Source organism: Phocoena sinus, chromosome 14, assembly GCF_008692025.1.
Source record: "Phocoena sinus isolate mPhoSin1 chromosome 14, mPhoSin1.pri, whole genome shotgun sequence".
Taxonomy (NCBI): domain Eukaryota; kingdom Metazoa; phylum Chordata; class Mammalia; order Artiodactyla; family Phocoenidae; genus Phocoena; species Phocoena sinus.
In genome coordinates, this window is record NC_045776.1 from 43,320,018 (window position 1) to 43,340,126 (window position 20,109).

At 41.2% G+C, this 20,109-nt stretch overlaps 1 protein-coding gene across 3 annotated transcripts in view; it reads left to right on the plus strand.

Annotated features, from left to right (window-relative positions):
• Nucleotides 1-20,109, plus strand: part of B4GALT6 (beta-1,4-galactosyltransferase 6) — a 65,004-nt gene that overhangs the window by 12,887 nt on the left and 32,008 nt on the right. For all 3 annotated transcript variants that reach the window (XR_004345512.1, XM_032603574.1, XM_032603575.1), the window contains exons 2-3: nucleotides 5,639-5,755; nucleotides 13,253-13,366. Coding sequence is in view for 2 of the 3 variants with exons in the window: in XM_032603574.1 (XP_032459465.1) it covers nucleotides 5,639-5,755; nucleotides 13,253-13,366 (231 nt within the window). In the remaining variant the exon portion in view is untranslated. The remainder of the gene's footprint in view (nucleotides 1-5,638; nucleotides 5,756-13,252; nucleotides 13,367-20,109) is intronic.

The window sequence follows — 20,109 nt, forward strand, 5'->3', positions numbered from 1 at the left end:
GTTACTATTTGTTTTTAACTCAAGCAATACTTTGGTCCTAGGCAAAGTATGAACTATATTTCACATGTCATGTGGCCTCATCCTGGGGTCTACAGCATTATTATTAGAGATAATATATTTAGCTTGTACAAACTTGCATGAGTAATGTCTGGAAACTTGTTGCACAAGGGGCTAGATGTGGAAAGAAGAAAACTTACAAGCATGTGAAATAGATTATTGTGAGTTCTTAGAAGTTCAGAGAATACCTCATTCAGATATCTGTGGTTACTGTCAAGGGATGTCTACATGCAGTGTTTTGCCTTTTTCCATATTGTTTATTTCCTTACGTGTTCTGTGGATTATATGGGAAACCGTTTTCTCTCCTGTGACTTTGAAGTGCCCCTTCTGACTTCCTCCTCACATTAGTTGAAATCTGTTTATCCCTCCTATTGTCACTTCCCTCATAACTTTTTACGTTGAAGATTTTTCTTTTTCTTAGCCCCTCTCTCTCCTCTAGAAGAAGCCATTGCTTCTTCCAAACAGCTGCCCCTCAGGGTCATTCAGACCAGTGCTTGAATCTTGATTTTTAAAAATTCCAGCTGTGTAACTTCTGAGTTTGTTTTCTGATCTCATAATGGGGGAAGCTGTACCTGTATCCTGGGGTGGTGTATTCGTTTCCTAGGGCTGCCGTACACGTTACCACACTCTATTCCAGTTGGCCAGAAATTTGAAATCAAGGAGTTGGCAGGGCTGTGCACCCTCTGGAGGCTCTAGGGGAGAATCCTTCCTTGTCTCCAGCTTTGGGTGCCTGTTGGCATTCCTTGGCTTCCTAGGCTGGTGGCCAGATCACTCCAATCTCTGCCTCCATCCTCACATTGCTTTCTCGTATGTGTGTGTGTGTGTGTGTGTGTGTGGGTGTGTGTGTGTGTGTGTGTAAAAACCTCCCTCTGCCTTTCTCTTGTATGTGCACTTGCCGTTGGATTTAGGGCTAACCCAGATAATCCAGGGTGATCTCCTCATCTTGAGATCCTTAACTTAATTACCTCTGCAAAGACTCCTTTTCCAAATAAGATAACATTGACAGGTTCTGGGAATTAGGATGTGCACACATCTTTGGGGGCCTCCATTCAACCTGCTACATAAGAATTAAGTGAAATGTAATTATATGTGTGTTTAAGTATATTTATATATGGCATTTAGCTCAGTACCTGACGAATGTAGTTACTCAATGTTAATTCCTTTCCCTTCCCTTCAGAAATCTGTGCTCTCCAACATTCTGCCCCCCTGGGATGCTTTCGGCGGTTATGCTCAATTCAGAGCGTTTCTGCTCCGCTTTGCCCCTGCAGGCGTCCTGTGGTGACCATCAGGTAGTCTGCTTCTCGTCTTCCATCTTTCCTTGCTTGGCCATGCCTGGGTGTCCCCATGTCTGTGGTGTGCTCTCTCTCCTGACCCCGATCTATCTAACCTTCCACGTCTGGCACTTTCTCAGCTTCATTAACGTTACTTCTCATCTTCACAATGAGCTTTAGTCCCCTCTTCTTCTTTCTGTTTTTTCACCCCATTCATCCATTTGGACCTTTACAACTTATTTTCCATTGCTGCCAACACTATTCAAGTTGGATCGCTTATCCCTGTATATCCTTTGCAGCTGTGCACCTCACAGCCTCTGCTTATACTGTCCTATCGACGGAAATGTGCTTCTCCCTCCTTCCTCTTACTTCTCTTAGTGCCTTCGCTTTAAGATTCATCTTTCCTCCTTCCACTCAGGCCATAGTCATGCTCAGGTCCCTCCTGTTACAAGAAAACTTCCCTTGACCTTGCTCTCACTTACCTGTTCTAAAACTGGACTGCTTCCACTTTATCCACTCAACTCCTTACTAACTAGTAAGGAGTTGTTTCCATTTTGTTTCCATTATTTGGGTGAAACTGCTCTCTTGAAGGTTGACCGTGATCTAATAGCCTTTTTTCAAGGCTAAATGGGATGGTGGTAAAGAGCTGGGTTGCTGGAGCTGACTGCAGGCAGTGAATTCTAGCTCCACTACTTGCCAATAACTGTGTGACCTTGAGCAAGTCCCTTAACTGCATGCTTCAATTTCCTTATCTGTAAAATGGGAATATTAGTACCTAGTTTATAGGGTTGCTTGTAAGGGTTACATAGATTAGTATATGTAAAGAACTTCTAAGGTTGCCCAGTAGAGTATGCACTAGGTATTAGTTTTTTTTTATTTTCTAAGCTATTGTGTTTTAGTCTTTCTTGTTAGCCTGTGTGGTGACATTTGACATGGTTGACCGTTCCCTTTTCTTTTGTCCAGTGACTTCTTCACCATGTTCAAGCTCAGATTAATTCATCTCGGGGTCTTTTATCTTTGTGTCTCCTATTTGTGGTCTGAACTTCACCTTCTTATCTCCTTTCTAGATAATTTTTCCTGTGGTAATTCACCACCATGGTTCCTACTTTTACTTTTGTGTGAGTGTCTCCCCAGATTGTATTTGTACCTTGTCTGTCTTAGCTCCAGCACTGCGTTTATAGCTGTGTGTGAGCATGCCTAACGAACACAGTCTCCCTCACAGTCAGCTCTGTAGTTGACTTCTGGTTTTGTTAAAGGACCTGGAGATTGTGACGATTAGAAACATGGATGTCGGGATCAGAGGGATGTTGTATTTGAGTCCTTCAGTGCTCAGGAAGCCTTTCCAGATCACTGCAGACGGCACAGTCTCCTTGGCTTGAATACACAGCGTGCTTTCAATGAGCAAAGCTGCGTGTGGAAAGAGGTAGAGAGACACAGCTTTATGGCAAATGTACTCCTTAGTTTTATTAAGTTGAGAATGAGGCATGCTCATAAATCTTTCCACACAAACCCAGGGTAGGATGCCTAGAAACTGTTGTAAACTGTTGATTTTTGAAAGTTTTTTTCCTTTAAGTTGTAGTTGTTCCCCTCTGGAAAACAGACTAAGTAAAGAAGTTAAATTTATGTCTCACAATGCAGAGGCAAATAGCAAATGAACTAAATTAGAGAACATGGCATCATTTTAATTAACCAGTGGTAGTTTTTAGTGTGTTTCTGAGTTGTCTGGAGACCAAAGGGCAAGGATGGGAAAGATTTCCCTCTTTGTTTTCTGAAATGTAGTCTTTTGTAAGTTGGAATAGAAATTTTAGACCAGGATTTCCAGGCTTGCCAATAAGATATTATATTTTATAGTAATGATAATTAGCAGGCAAGTATAGTTATTTGAGTGTGGATTACTGGACTTTCATGATGTTTGGTAATCAGACAGTCTGGACCATTCAGTGCTGGTTTCTTGGGCCTTGAAACTCTGACACATGGCCTTGCTCCTGTTAACAATGCCTCTGTTTAAACACAGCTTCATTCCTTAATGGGTTTTGATCTTTAGGGATTAAACCCGTGAGGACTATTAACCTAAGGAATGTAACTCAGTTAGCTGTGAATGATTTAAAATAAACTAATAGATTTCCATTTGGAGAGCTTGGTGTCTCACTTTATTTTTTCTCCATCCATCTAATGAATAGTAAATGCAGTCTTTTGGTAAATGATTCACCTTTGTCACAGGTGCCATCAGTGATAAATTTTCTTAACGGTTTTGTTACCTGATATTTTGAAAGTTTTTAGGAAAATTTGACTTTGATTATCCTTTTCTATACTGGATGTTTTCCTTGTTTCTTAAATTTGACTTGGTTTCAAGATTCAAACCATTTTCTTTATAAGAGTAGGTGTGTTAATTAAAAGTAAAAGCTATATACTTTTTAAAAGTTCTGTTTCCAGGACTGACAATGAGGCACATGTGTTCTCACCTAGTATGTCCTTGCTTAGGCCAGTACTGTTTCTTCCAAGTCTGGGAATCAGTACTGGTCTTGGCTTAATAACCCTTGGCTCAGTCCTGCTTCTCCATGACAGGTCTTTTTTTTTTTTCTTTTTTTTTCAGTTTGGTGCATAACAAATATTTAGGATATTTACACCACTGATAACAGATTTCGTGTATAACTTTAGGATTAAATGATCCAAGAGATTGTAAATCAATTGGCATTCATTTTTTTTTCCTGCATCATTTCAGTTGAACTTGAGATCTTGGTTTAGGTAGAGCTGCTAATGTTACTTTTGCTTTTCTTGAACATTCATTTTTGGTTGGCTGTTCTCTTTGTTTTCATTCTTCACTTTGTCTCGTTTGTCTTTTAAAGTCCATTAGAAAGCAAAAATGTAATAAAAACTTGTGGGGCTTGTAACCCTGGTATAATAAATTCAAGCCTAAACAAGTTAAATCTAATTATAGGACTGCTTTCTAGAGAGGATGTGGACAGTCTACTAAAAATGATTGAGATAAAGCTTATGTGGAACCTGGATTTCTGTTTCTCTCTCTTTTATGGCTTGAAGGTGAGAGAAAGAGTGTTAATACACTCTGCTTCTCTACTCTCGTTATCTATTTTCTGTTCATTTGTACTTTGAGCAAGTTCAAATTTCAAAAAAATGGGAAAGGAGGTAGCAAACGTTTTGCTCATTTCTCTGTACCATGTCGAAGAAGCAGAGCTGGGCCCAGAAAATGAGTCGGCATTTTTGATTTTTTCATTCAGCATTCATTTTTCGAGAGTGTCATTACTGTGTTGGGAGACAGCTTATCTTAAAATTGAAAGAGCCATTAACCGAGCCTTGCAGTTTCTTGGTTTTGCCATGAAAATGAGCTTCCTCCTCTTGTCTGAACGGAGTTTATGATTTTTAGCTTCATGCTTGGAGAAGTTAGAGTAGAAGGGGCTTTAGAGAAACCTAGTGCAGTACTGCCAGTTTTAGTTGAGGAAACTGAGATCCAGTGAGCTGCCCATGGTAGCAGAATAAGGACCAAAAAAGAAAAGGTCTTTTGACTTGACTTCTGTGCCTGTCTGAGGAGGCTTGCCATCTCAAAAGTCAGGGATTTTTGTAATTTTTGTCAAATTACCAGTTTCTCCCAAAGGAGGAGATTAGAAATTATTTTTGAAGCACTTACTCTGGAGAATTAGATTAACAGCTTGAAAATGCCACATTGATTTTGATTTTATCTGCTTTTACAGTCCTGGTAGGTAGATTTGTGATTGAAAGGGAGTGTAAAAGTTCAAGTATTTAAGAAAAATTACAAAAAGTGATACTGATTCTAGATCATTCTACACTATGCCCCTCCAACGCCTTGAGAATTTGCCAGATCCATACCCCTACTAGAGATATTGATTTATGATATATTTATGATTCAAGATGGAATCCTCACCTTTGTGGAGTCTTTGGTTTGAGGGAATTAATATAGAATTAGAGAAAGTGAATTTTAGGAGTATATGGTTGAATACTTACAAAAAAATGCCTCTTTGAAATTTCATAGTAGAAAATCATCTATGGATAAAGGAATTACGATATTTCAGTTTGTTCATTTAGTCTCATTCTGTTTGATGGATGGATGTTACTACTTTAATTTTTTCATTTTATTGTTTTTTTTAAAAGAGTTTGTTTTTGTAAGTTTTTGATAATGGGAAATAGTCATTTTATATTTCTCTTTTCCCTTTGGATGTACTAATTGAGTCAGTTTGGGTCTATTGGGCAGTTCCTCAATTCTGAATATTATTTTTAAAAATTTTAAAAAAGTTTATTGAGTCATGACATTCTCTCTTTTTTTTTTTTCTTTATAGCCAACACATATCTCTTTATGGTACAAGCTCGAGGAATAATGTTGAGAGAGAATGTAAAAACAATAGGACATATGATCAGGCTGTACACAAATAAAAACACTACACTCAATGGTACAGGTAAGACTGCTTCCTGTTTAATTTTGCTTTGCTTCCACTTCTTACCCTTAGAGTCATAAATCAGTAAACCAAATCTCTTCAGCTCTGGTTCTGCCTCCAAGTACCTCCCTGTTAAAAATGAAGGTCTCCTACTAAGTGCACTGGGAGGGTCTTTCACTGCTTGAGTTGGGACTGTCATGTATTCTAGGATATATAAGGGTATGATCACCAAGGTGATGAGGGTTTTGTATAAAGATACTTAAGTTAATTCTTGCAAACATAACTTAAAATATGAAAAACAGCTTGTACTTTTTCAGTTTGCCTGCTGTGTTGAAAAGAAATTACCCACAAAGAGAGTAATTTATTCATCTTAGCCATACTGCCATCTTCATTATGCCCATTCTAATTCCTAAGATGCTTTCCCAGCTATGTCTAGAAAGTACTTGTTTTTAGTTATAGAAGAGTCTTAATAATTGTATGGCCTTTTTAGGGGCTAATGGGAGAAATCATATAAAATTGGAAATCAGTAGCTGCTCTTGTTTTTTTAAAATATAATCTGGAAGAAGAATCTCCATCAGAATCACATGAGGTTAAAACCTGTGTAATAGGCCAAATTAGTGATTTAATGATGTAAATAGATTCAACTGCTGTGGGAGGATGCTTGTGCTCTTCTCTGGCAGTGTTTCCACATTGTCTTCCTGAAGTAGAATTGGCTGTTATTTTCAAGGGTTCAGTGGCTGATTATCAGTTGTTGCATCCACTGTATTCTCATTTTAAACAGTTAAAGTGAAAGACTTATGTCAACAGTTCTTCGTTCATTGTGCCACTGTAAATCACACACACATATCCCCACACCCTAATAGGAAGTCCCTATCTCCCAACCATAGGTATATTTTCTTAAAATGGGCGTTAAGATGGGCAATACTTTTAGACCCTTCTAAAAATTCAAGACTGTGACATTGATTCTTAATTTAATGTCACACATGCTTCTGCAAAATCTGTCCTAGTCATTTACCTGATTTATATCATGATGCCGCCAATCAAACACTCTTAATTTTCTTCTTCCTTTTAACTTTAAAGAAATTTCCTTTAGAAAGACTGTCTCATCTGAGCTGATATTTTAATAGTACGGTAAAAGTCTCATGAACTGGTCTTCTGCATTAATTGGTCTTCTGGACAGTAGGTCAATTTTAGGAGAAGTTTAAACATTTGAAAAGCTTCGCTAAGACTTGTCCTGGTTGAATAAGTTGATGTGAAGGTATTCGCTAAAAGTTCATTCAGCTGAAGTATTAAGCATCTTTAAGTTACTGTATTTGTACAAGTGAGTGCTAATAAAATCTGTGCCTAATCAGGTTCTTTTCCTGGAGTATGAATAAGTTATATGCGTGAATGTTGCATTTTTGATTAGGAGAACTGGTTACTTGGGCAAGACAACCCTGCCCTCAACCCCACTGCAGCATCCCACAGCTGAAAAAAAGGAAATCCTCTCTTCCCCTCACCAAGTCGCAGTTGCAGTGAAGACCGAACAACCAGTGCATCCTTTGATGAAAGTGTGCTTTTTATGAACCTTTGGAAAATTTTCACATGGTTCCTTTACTGATGGTGCAACTCTTCTCAGGAGACCGTCAGTTATTGCATCAGTTAGGAATTAGGTTTGGTTGTAAGAGAAACCTGCCTGCAGTGGTTTAAACCCATGAGGCTTCTTGTACAAAAGAAGTCTGGATGGAGGACTGTTTCTGTTGTGGAGAAAGTCTTCACACACTTTCCCACTTCTGCTGTCATGTAGCTTCACAGGCTAAGATGGCTGTGGGTCTCCAGTCTCTATGTTTGCCCTTGGGTCATTAGAAGGAGCGATGGAAGGGAGGGAAGAAGAAGAAATAGAGTGCCCCCTTTGTAAGGACCCTTCCCGGAAGTCCCATGTAGTAGTTCCGCTTACGTCTCACTAGCCAGAACTTAGTTGTAAGGACACCTGGGAATGATAGTCTTTGAGCTGGGCTCCCTGCTGCCCTGAATGAAATTGGGGTTCTGTTACCAAGGAAGAACGGGAAAATGGAGTTTGAATAGGCAACTGTGAGGTTCTGCCATGTTCATTTATCTTGAGTAGTTAGTGTAGGTATACTTAACCTAGATATTAGAGATACAAGATGAAGAAAGACATCCTCCTGAAACTGTGCCTTTAAACAGCATAAAGTCTTTCTTCCACGTTGTCACATTACCTTTTTTGGGGAAAAAAATCTTGGAACTTTAGAACTAGAAGGACCATTAGAGATCACCTACTTCAACCCCATTATTATACGGCTGGGAAAACTGAGGCCCCAGACGAAGTGATTGACCCACGGCTGCACAGCTAGTAACTAGTCAACCAGGACTAGAGCTTGTCTTTCAGACTTCTGATGTTCTCTGGTTTAGGGATCAGAAGACTCTGGATCTAGTACTTGTTCTTATACCAACTAGCTATTGTATATTTAAAAGATTCAGCAAGCTCTTTATGCCCAGCTTTTTCATCTATCCTGTTTCATAGAACTATTAGAATAAAATGAAGATCTGGCATTTTTAGCATTCATTGTAAAAGGCAAATAGTACTATTCAAAAATAAAGGATTCCTACCAAAAGAAAAAAAAAATCCTCCCTTTACATGAAGATCTCTAGGTTTCTGAGAGAGATGGAAATGGAAATAGCTACTTATAATGCAGTGATTTATTTCTGCACAGACTTGTACAGATGAAATCTGCCAAAAAGGAGATAATGGACACTAAGGTTTACAAAGAGCTAATTGAGCTCCGGGGGAGAGTTGATGAACATGTATTGACTCATTTAAAATTTATCACTTGGACTTCCCTGGCGGTCCAGTGGTTGAGACTCTGTACTTCCAGTGCAGGGGGCATGGGTTCGATCCCTTGTCGTGGAGCTAGGATCCCAGATGCCCCTCGGCATGGCCAATAAAAAAGAAAACTATCACTTAGATTAGATCTTAAAAACTCTCATCACAAGAAAAAAAAACTGTAACCGTGTGAAGTGATGGATGTTAACTAGCCTTGTGGTAATCATTTCACCATATATACATGTATCAAATCATTATGTTGTACACCTTAAACTAACACAGTGTTATATGCCGATGAAAATAGTTTGCAAAAAACATAATATTTAACACTTAGTGGCAAATTGTGATATTCCTAAGTACAATTGATTCCAGAAAGGAGTTTTTAACCCTGTGCCTGAACGTTCTGAAGCACCAAGTGTAAAGAGATGTATGTAAAATTTTTGTAAAGAAACCATGTTCTTTTATAATCAAATGGTGCCTTGCCTTGTAGCCCACGGAGTCAGTCAAATTAAGAAAACAAAATGTATTCAGTGAGCAGTTATCAAAACAGATGACAAGGGTCGCGCAGTGTTAGAGCTGGTAGGTTTGTTAGAAATAACCCAGCACACTTCCTCATTTGGTGGATGCATGGTCGGAGGCCCACAGACATCGCCAGACTGACATGACAGGCTAGCAGTAAATAGACTGGAATGCTCATTGAGTTTCTGTTACCTGCTTTAAGCTGCCTTTTGCAGGGAAACCAAAGCCCTGGAGAGGTCTCCTTTGGTCCTGTTCTCCTAAGGTCCAGTGAGAGCTGAAGAGGGGACTTGTCCAGCAGTTTTCATTCTGTGTTTCCTTTTCGTTTGGTGTGGCTCTGGAAGGAAGAAGGCAGGGGCCAGGTCTCACTGTGGTTTCATCCATTCATTAGATGAAATAATGTCTACATTTTACAGCAGTTGCGGTGGATCAGCCTTCAGTGCATCTGTCATGCATCACCTTTTAAAACTCCTGATTTCGGGGCTTCCCTGGTGGCGCAGTGGTTGAGAGTCCGCCTGCCGATGCAGGGGACACGGGTTCGTGCCCCTGTCCGGGAAGATCCCACGTGCTGCGGAGCGGCTGGGCCCGTGAGCCATGGCCGCTGAGCCTGCGCGTCCGGAGCCTGTGCTCAGCAACGGGAGAGGCCACAACAGTGAGAGGCCCGCATACCGAAAAAAAAAAAAACTCTCCTGAGTTTGAAAGCAGTGGGTTATACTCCATGGGCCTCACCACTTTTGTAGGAATAACGATTTCACGGGTTTATTACATCAGAGTCTCCAAAAGTTTAAATCATTGTTGGCTATATTATCAGTTGTGAAGTGTTTATTTGCAGTAAGTTTCTACTATGTTGTAGGTCCTTTATTAGATGCTAGAAATCAAAGGCAATTTGATTTCAGTTAAAAGAGGTTTATAGACTAATGGCAAGGGGGTGGATAGCCTTATATACAAAATACTTTGGGATGACGTAACTACCACTGGACACAGTACTTAAGGGATACAGATGTTTTTATTAGTCTAGCAATAAGTTGATATCCTTATGATCATTTGTAATGATGTAGCCAAGAATAACATGTTTAGCTCCAAAACTTCGTATTTAAAGGACATGAATATACTGATACTGCATGTCTTTAAGGTTTTTTTTTTTTTTTTTAACATTAGTTCTTTGAAAACTGATGAAAGTGATCCATGGGTTCTTTTGTAAAAAAAAATTCAATCCTTTTAGCATGAGAATAAAAAAGTGAAACAGTCCTCCAGCCCTCCTGTTGCCATGAGACTCCCCAAAGGGAGCTGCTGTTAACAGTTTGTGTTGCAGAGATGTCTGGAGAGCTTAAAATCTCTGTGAGTTAGGTGTGGATTAATAGAGTCTATAAATTATGTGTGGCTAAGAAAAGGGGCCCAAGCTTTAATGACAAGAATTAATAAATTATTTACAGTAAGAAAATACCCTTATTTAAATTTAACTACATGACATTAAGAAATTAGGAATGCGTGAGTGTTAATGTTTATCTTCTTCAGGATTATATGAAAATGAGCACACACACTGCCTTTGGAACACATAAAGGCAGTGCACTCCCAGGGACAAGCTTATCTATCTTCTGTTTTCAGCTTCTACAAGTGCATTGTGTAGAATAGATGCTTAGCTAACATAGTGGGAGTCCCCATAAAAGCAGAACTTTTATTTTTTGTTACTATAACTTGAAATTTGATATATATCTAGATATATATTTTTAAAGGGATTTAAAAAAAAGAACCAGAACTTTATTGGACTTCCTTACACTTATTTTATGTTTAGTATCTTTAAATCTTTCAGATATCTATGGGTGAGATACAGAGTATGGGCTCCTAGAGGGGTTTCCGTGGTGTTAGTCCGTCCCTGTGTGTCTTGGCGTACAAAACAGCTAATGTCCACTGAATCCCTCCCCCTCCTTTGTCTTAGAGGACTTTCCTTATCAAATGCTTTCCAGGGCTCCTCTGGAGAAAGGCATTGGGGAGGATTCTGTTACTGGGGCTTTCTCACTTCCTGGTGGAATAGGCCTTAGCCATTGTACCATCATTGGTCCCTATTTATCATGTTGGGGTTTTCTGGTAACACTTACCTTAAAGCCTCCTTACTGATGCCTTTCCAAGTTTGTAAGGTGTTTCCACTTATTCATAAGGGGTTCCACTCTGCAAGGCCCCTTCCAGAAGGTGGGCCTGAAGGTGGGGTGTGTCTCTTTGCTCCAAAGTGCCATCCTGGCTCCCAGGCTGCATCCCAATCTACGGTATATAATTTTTTTAAAGAATTTCTTCAGTTTACTTTATTATTTATTTATTTATTTGTCATACCACGTGGCTTGCAGGATCTTAGTTCCCTGACCAGGGACTGAACCCAGGCCCTTGGCAGTGAAAGTGTGAATACCTAACCACTGGACTGCTAGGGAATTCCTGTCATCTACTGTATTCTGATGATGAGTGAATATTTATGTTAGGCCAAGCCATGGACGGGAGGTGTTTAGTTTTCTTTGACTCTTCTCACATGTTTCATATTCAATTTCCAGGATTCTGCGGTGAGAGGGTTTAGCTTTTACAGTCCAGTAAGGGTGTGATTTTGACCTTCAGCCTTTTGCTTGCTGGTCTCTGGCTGACAGGCCTCTCTTCTAAGTCATATGCCCGTTCTCCCCCTTTCTCACTCTGCATGCAAGCCAGTTCTGATAGGAATACCTCTCTTATCAGAGCAGATTACTGAAGACTGAAAGTCTTCACATTTTCCTAAAGTGTCTGCTAGAACTTCATTTCCTGTGGGTACAGGGTTTGTGATCCAGAAGACAGATGGTAGTTTAATCAGCGGTTTCCATTTCTCATCTCTTACTCACCACATGTTGGTCTCATTCTCTCAGACCAACTTCCTCTTACATAGCAGGAAGCTGGCAGGTCATGGTTGCCAGATTTGCATCTCAGAACTTTGTTCCAGAAAGGGACTGAAATGGGAGCTCCTTGGTTCCAAGTTTAAAATTCCCAAGGCTCTGACTGTTCCAGGTTGAGTCAGGGGCTCATTTCTAAAGCAGTCACTCCTAGCTGAAGTTCCTGAATATGCATATGGGCTAGGGATTGTTCTGAGCACTTTGTACACTTATCTTTCTGAAATCTGAAAACGACAGCATGAGGTAGGTGCAGATGAGAAACTCTGTTCTCTTGCTTTGTACCACAAAGCTAGTGCGTGTTGGGGCGGATTTGAACTCAGCACTTGACTTTGGTGCTCTAAACCGTACCCTCGGTGTTCCATAATTTGCTGACTCTAAAGATAATGGACCTAATGTAATAACAGCTCCAGGGCTCTCTAGAAACTGCAGCCCACGGGTTGGGAATGACTAATTTAAGGACTTTAAATGGGCTGTATTACAAAAGTCAGTTGAGTGGGTAAATCGCAGTTTCTCAAGTGTGAGGCGATGAGAAAACATTACTCCCACCCTCTGCTCTGTGGATGTGGAAGCAGTGTGCTGTGGCTGTGTGGCTGTCCAGAACACCCTGGGCTGTTTGATACTGGAGAGGATCCCCTGCTGTACTTTCACTCCCTCTTTTTTTTTAACATCTTTATTGGAGTATAATTGCTTTACAATGGTGTGTTAGTTTCTGCTTTATAACTAAGTGAATCAGTTATACATATACATATGTTCCCATATCTCTTCCCTCTTGCGTCTCCCTCCCTCCCATCTTCCCTATCCCACCCCTCTAGGTGGACACAAAGCACCGAGCTGATCTCCCTGTGCTCTGCGGCTGCTTCCCACTAGCTAGCTATTTTACGTTTGGTAGTGTATATATGTCTATGCCACTCTCTCACTTTGTCACTCCCTCTTTCGAAGTGGCTCAGCTGGGGGAAGGGTGGAAACACCTGTTCTCTTACGGTCGCAAATGGGCCTGCTCTGTGTGTAAGCATGGATCAGGCCTTGCTGCTCCCCAGACTTGTCCCAGGTTCCCCCGGGGAAATCGTGCTGAGAGGTCCCATCTGGCAGCGGTGAAGGGTGAATGGGAGAGTAGTCACGGCAGCTGTATTTTGCTTTTCTCTAGTTCTTTATAGATAATTGCTTTTAAGTACTGTTGCAGATTGCAGATTGTAGTCTTTACACAGTGACGGTTACACATTTCATACTAGGAGCAAAGCAAAAGACAATTTTTTGGTTGTAACTTTTCTCTCTCTCTCTAAGATTATCCTGAAGGCAATAATTCAAGTGATTATCTTGTTCAAGCAACAACGTATCTTCCGGGAAACTTCACATATTCGCCATACCTCCCCTGCCCGGAAAAGCTGCCTTACATGCGTAAGTTTCATCTACTTTTGACTTAACTATTTGCTTGTATTATAATAAAATAAAATCGCATGGTTTGAGCACACCACCCTCAGGCCATTATTGGGGGTGCTCGTATTCATATCACGTAGCATGTTATTTGACTTTCTTTTGAGAGGGGTGCAAAGCAATTTTTTGGGAGGGGGAGGAGGATTGAAAAGCTAAAGAAAAAGCTTATGCCTTACCCAGAAGTAACCTCACCTCTGTTGTGAGTTTGATGTGTGTTCTTAAAATTATCCTTAAAATGGTTTTAACACTATCTTTTACATAGATAGGAAATTAGAACGTTTCAAAGGTTTTAAGAAATTATATAAATGGTTTTAAAATTACATTTCCTTCTGTAACTTGCTTTCTTAATTATTTTTTGAGAACTGTCCATGCTGATACATAGAGATCAGTTTATTTCCCTTAACTGTTCTATAGTGTATCTTTGAATAATTGAATAAATGTACCACATTTCATTTACCTTTTTCTCTGTTGATGGAAATTTAGGTTGTTTCCACTGTTTTGCTACCACAAAGCAGTGCTGTAAGGAACAACATCATACAGATTTCCCTGTGCGTGTGTGCTTGAGGGTTCATGCCTAAAAGTGGAATTGCTAGGTAGGCTGGTGTGGTTGCACTCCACAGCCGCGGTACCAGTTTATATCCCCAGGGGCAAAGCGTGAATGCACCACTTTGATATTGATGGACTTTAAAAATTTTGCTATTCTTATAGATAAAACACTTTTTGCTATTATGACAAATCAAAAAAGGTATCTTGTTTCAATTCTTACTTTCTTCATTACTGGTGGGATTGAGTGACTTTTGCTGTGTTTGTGAGTAGTTTTGAGTTTCCTGTGACTCAGTTACCATTTTATCGGTTCCTTATTGGTTAATTAGATTTTTGTATTGGATCAGTGGGAGTTCTTTATATATATTCCAGCAGTGACCTATTGTCTGCTATATGTGTTGCAATTGGCTTGTCTTTTCATTTTGTTTATGGAGTCTTTTATTTTATAGACATTTAAAATTATGTTTCTAAGTGTATCAATCACTATTGAATCACTATATCATTATTTAAGGTTTTTGCTTGTTTTGGTCTTAAGAAAGCTTTCCTTATTACCCGAAAGACATACAAATACTCTTTTATTTCCTTCCAATAATTTTACAATTTTGTTTTGAATTTTTGTGTATAATATGAGGTAGGGATCAAGATAACTGTATTTTAAACATTTTTTTCAAAATTATGAAGATAATACATTATCGTTTAAAAAAACCTCTATAATCAGTCAGAAGCCACACGGCTGTTATTTTGCAGTTTTTTATTGTTTGTGTCTCCCTCCTCTGATTTTAAGCATACTTCGTACATATAAGTTAGTATCTTGATTTTTATGTAATTAAAATACAAATAAACGTTATTTTGAATTGCTTATTTATCCACGTGTCTTAATGTCCTCAGTATCTAAGGTGTGTTTTTTATGTCTTTATGTGACTTTATTGAGGAAGTTAGTCCTTGCCTGTCATGTTTGTAGGATTTTTTTCAGTATGTTGTTGATAGATATATCTGTAATAAAAAGTATGATTCACCTTTCATTATCATCTAAGGCCATGGTTCTCACGCTTTAGGGTACATCGGAATCACTGGACAGCCTTATAAAACACACATTGCAGGGCACACCTTCAGAGTTTCCGAGTCAGTAGATGTGGAGTGGGGTCTGAGAATTTTCATTTCTGACAAGTTCCCAGGTCATGCTGATGTTGGTGATCCTTGGGCCACAGACCCACTGATCTAGAATTGATCCTGGCTGCACCATAGCTTTCATAATTCTTGGACCCAACCCCTAAGTTTCTGATTTTATTAATTGGATGCAGAGCCTGAGTATTAAAAAAAAAAAAATTTTCAGCTGCTTCTAATATTGTTATCTCCTTGCTGTCCCGTAATAGAGAATGAAGCTATGGTTTTTGTGGCTATGTATTTGTCGTTACTTTGTCACTGCAGCCTTGGCTTTCTAAAAATGAATGTTTTTTTCTGTGTAGTACTGAGACCACTGGGTGTAATGTTCTATTGAAATATTGATTACAGTAATTTCATTTTCATAATTTGCATATTCAAGGATTTATAGTTTTAGGAAATCTTTCTGTTCTTGGTTTAGTTGCCATTTTCTTAATTAGTGCTTTCTGGGTACTAACTGAAGTCTGTTTCAGAGCGTCTTCCTGCCAGGCCTTCCTGCTTGCCCTCCTCTCCCCTGGCCCCGTAACTCATAAATGCTCCTGTCACGTGCTTGAAAGATTGTGTTGCAGCTGTTCTCACTGCCTTTCGCTGACTCTCTTGGTGACCTGCTCCCCTCTGCTCCCATCAGTCTTGCATTCTTCTGCAAGAGAGGATCTCACCCGTTGGGCCAGCTACCTTTTCACAGAAGGCCTCCTCATGGCTCTGCTGGCTTTGGGTCCAGCACCAATCCCTTGTCCAATTAGCTGTGGCCAGCCTGATGGGATGGTTTAGTAGAAAATATGCCCTCATACAGATAACTCCTTAGGAAGGGGCCTGGCACGAGCCATCCTGGAGAGCCCCCTCACTAGTCCTGTGACCACTGCAAAGTAGAGCCTCAGTTTGCCTATCTGTAAAATCTGGGATTATATGCCCACTTCACAGTGTTGTGAGGATAAAGAGAAGCACAGTGCTTGAAGCTTGGTAGGCGTTAATTTGCTGTTCCCTTTCCTTTTCCTCATTTCTTTGAATGATGGAGCCAGATTTTACGATGATCAAGGGAGTGAGAAACCTAGGAGAATTGTGTGGAGTTAAGGCATTTTTTACTTAGCTACGCATCCTTAATTTGTTTTTAATTAACAGAATTGTTTCCCATTGATGAAAGAGAACAGCATAATAAAATACCTATGTATAAAAATCTTATTGTCATATCACACAAAATAATTGAATACCATACCTCCCCAAATAATAGTCAAGGAGAGTCTGTGTAAGAAGGTGATCTACTTAGATGAAAACCATTCAAGTATGTATGATACTGAATTCCTATAATCACCAGAAGGGAAGTTAAGGCTTAACATTGTTGTTTGATTATCTAGCTGTAACTTCTTTTTGATTTTTGCTGGCACTGGAGATTACCATAAAGATGAAGTTTGAACTTCTCCAGTTGGAATTCACATAAAGTTGATTTCATGGATTTCAGCATTATTTCACAATCAATTACAGTGTAAAATCTATTTTAAATGTTATTTGTACAATATGAGTGAATACTTCTTTGTTATTGTTAGTATTTATAGATTCTCCAGAGGGTGAATCCACTTTCAGTTTTACTATATTTATGTGACACTCTCCGTGCTAACAATTCACTTTATCTAGAGCTGAAAAATAATAAGTGCTTAGCATGGATGTTTTGATTTTCTGGATGAGGTTAGAGATGGAAAATGTCAGTTGTGCACTTTGCATTAAAATGAAGATGGACTTACCTGTAGATTTCCTGTCTTTTAATTCCTATTCAAATAGAGTGCATTTGTAATGACTTTTATATATTTTGTCCTTAGCATTTTTGGAGTAGTTGCCTTTGTGGTTTAACCCTGATAGTTTCTATCGTTGCTAGCCTTAGGAGCATAACGAAAGCTACAAGGACTTTTTGAGATGAATTTATAAACTTCAGAGAAGCTCAGGTAATGCTTAATGTAACAAACCATCATGCCCACGTTTATTGTAGAAAAGAGTGATGGGGGCCACTGCAGAGGAACGGAGCAGTCGTGACCCGCCTGCAGCCGCCCCTGTGTTGTTCGCAGGGGCAGGCGGGGAGAAACACAGCCGAGTACGTGCCTGCCGGCTGGAGCGGGTTACACATTCGGAGGAAGGGTTGTTATGTGATGAAAGGGAGACAGCAGTTTCCTTCTGGAAGGAAAGAGAGACTTCAGAGAGAGGGGACATTGGAAGTGGGTCTTGCAGGATGGTTCAGCAGGTAGCTGAGGGGGCAGTGTCCGAGCACAGGAGGCCCTGTGTTCTGAGAATGGGGAGTGGTCCGCTGGGACCGGGGTGGGTGTGTAGTGGGATGTGTGCTGCATAGGGAGGTGAAGGGCCCTGTGTAAAGGACTCACCAGTCCAAGGGCTGCCTGGGTTCCATGAAGCTGTCGGCATCTGTGAGGTGGGCATCAGAGGGAATGGAGCCCCTGAGAGTGTGTGCAGAGGGTTGATTTACAGCCTGGTGTGTATCTCTCTAAGATAAGGGCACATGGTTTTCCAAGGGTCTAGGGACAAAATAGGGTAAAAACAGAAAACACTGCTTTTTTAAAAAAATTTATTTATTTATTTTGGGCTGCATTGGGTCTTCGTTGCTGTGCACGGGCTTTCTCTAGTTGCGAGCGGGGGCTGCTCTTCGTTGCGGTGCTCGTGCTTCTCATTGCGGTTGCTTCTTTTGTTGTGGAGCACGGGCTCTAGGTACGTGGGCTTCAGTAGTTGTGGCATGCGGGCTCAGTAGTTGTGGCATATGGGCTCAGTAGTTGTGGCTCGCGGGCTCTAGAGCGCAGGCTCAGTAGTTGTGGCGCACGGGCTTAGTTGCTCCGCGGCATGTGGGATCTTCCCGGACCAGGGCTCGAACCCATGTCCCCTGCATTGGCTGGCGGATTCTTAACCGCTGCGCCACCAGGGAAACCCCAGAAAACACTGCTTTAGGGAATGTAACCTTCATCTGCTTTAGGTAGGTACATGGTGTGACTAGGGCGGTAGTTTGGAAAGATGATCCTGATGAGAAGTTGAAAATGGATGAGCATGGGGAAGTGCCGGGACCTGGAGGGGCCGTGAGGAGCTTCCTGCGAGGGCCCCAGAGGAACAACGGGCACGTGCCGGGGCTGTGGCGCTGAAGAGAAGAGACGTGGTGGCCAGCTGAGGGATCAGGGTTGCTTTCCAGGTTTCTGTTTCGGTGGCCGTTAACTGAAACATATAATGCGGGATAAACCTCACGTTTGGAGAACGGGGAAGTGAATGAGTTCAGTGTTGGGCCTGTTCTGTTTAAAGCTCAGGAGAGTTCTTTTGGGGTCTGAATTTCTTCAGAGGGATCTGGGCTGGAGATGAGAGGAGGTGAGGTCCTACGAGTGGACCCCTGGAGAACATCCATGTCTGAGGGGCAAGGGGAGGTCAGCAAAGAAGGGAAGGCAGCCAGGGACATAGGGGAGTCAGGGGATGGTGTTCCAGAGGACAGCAAGGAGAGGGCTCCACCTTGTCACATACCTCAGAGCAGGTAGAATGAGGGACTGTGAAAGGCCATTGAATTGGGCACGAAGAACACTCACGGAACCACAGTCGGCACAATTCCAGTGGGGCGGCAGCGTGAGAAGCAAGATACACTGTCCTGAGAAGTGACTCAGAAGTCTGTAAAAACTAGTTGGTTTAAAACAAGGACGTTTGGGACTTCCCTGGTTGTCCAGTGGTTAGGACTCCACCTTCCACTGCAGGGGGCCCAGGTTCCATCCCTGGTCGGGGAACTAAGATCCCTGCAAGCTGCATGGCGTGGCCAAATAATAATAATAAATGAATAAAACAAAGAAGTTTGGTGGGAAAGGGAAGGAGACTGGGGGGAAGGAATCTGTGGAGGAGGTGGGGTCAAGGGGACAACGTTTTAGGAAGAGATGGACTTAAGTGAACCTTAAGCGCTGCGGGCGTGGAGGGGAAGACTCTGGACAGATGGGGAGTAAAGGGAGGAGAAGGGAAGCATCCAGGGAGCCTGGATCTTGGAGAAAGTGACAGGACACAGAATGTGCTCAGGTTGAAGAACTGGCCTTGGAAAGTAGTAGGGGGGCACCTCCCGCCCTGAGGCGGGAGTGACGTTCATTTGGAGATGAGGGGGGGAAAGTAAAGGGGGTTCAGACCTGTTGCTTCTGTGTTCCTAATAAAGTAGGGGAGGCCACATACGTGTGAGGGGGCGGCCAAGAAGGATGGAGCAGCTTGTAAAGGATGAGTAGATATTTTGAACGTTGTAGGGCATGCAAAGTGGAGTCAAGCAATCATAAAGGAAAAGGTGCTCACTAACAGGTTAGCCAAGAGAGCCCTCCCTACCCCGTGGGGGTCAAAATGTACAAAGAATATAACGCTTGTTTCTGCTGAAAGCTTACTATGTTTAAGGCAGTAAATTAGGTACTGTCACCTCAGTGGTGGGATTATGTGCTTACGTGATTTTCTTCAGTGGTATTTCTTGGGTGCAGAATTTGAGCATGGAAAATTGTTGATCAGGTCAGGAAGGGAGGGAAAATAACAGTGTTTGTGAGTATATGGGTGTGTCTTAGTCTGTTCGGGCTGCTATAGCAAAAATACCATAGACTGGGTGGCTTAAACAGCAAATATTTATTTCTCACGGTTCTGGTGGATGGACGTCTAAGGTTAAGGTGTCAGCAGATTCGGTATTTGGTGAGGGCCTGATTCCTGCTTCATAGATGGCTGTCTTCTTGCTGTATCCTCACATGGTGGAAGGGGTGAGGGAGCTCTCTGGGGTCTGTTTTATAATGGCACTAATGCCCTTCATGAGGGCTTCATCCTCATGATGTAATCAGTCCCCAAAGGGCCCACCTCCTAAAACCATCACATTTGGGGTTAGGATTTCAAAATATGAATTTGGGGGGTGGGGAGAACAAACATTCAGTCCATTGCTGTGATTGGGTGAAACTCATGGAGCTGGGTTTCTCTACGTGTGGTCCAGAGATGATCTACACCAGAAGCCATGGGGATGCTGGTTAAAAGAAACCTGG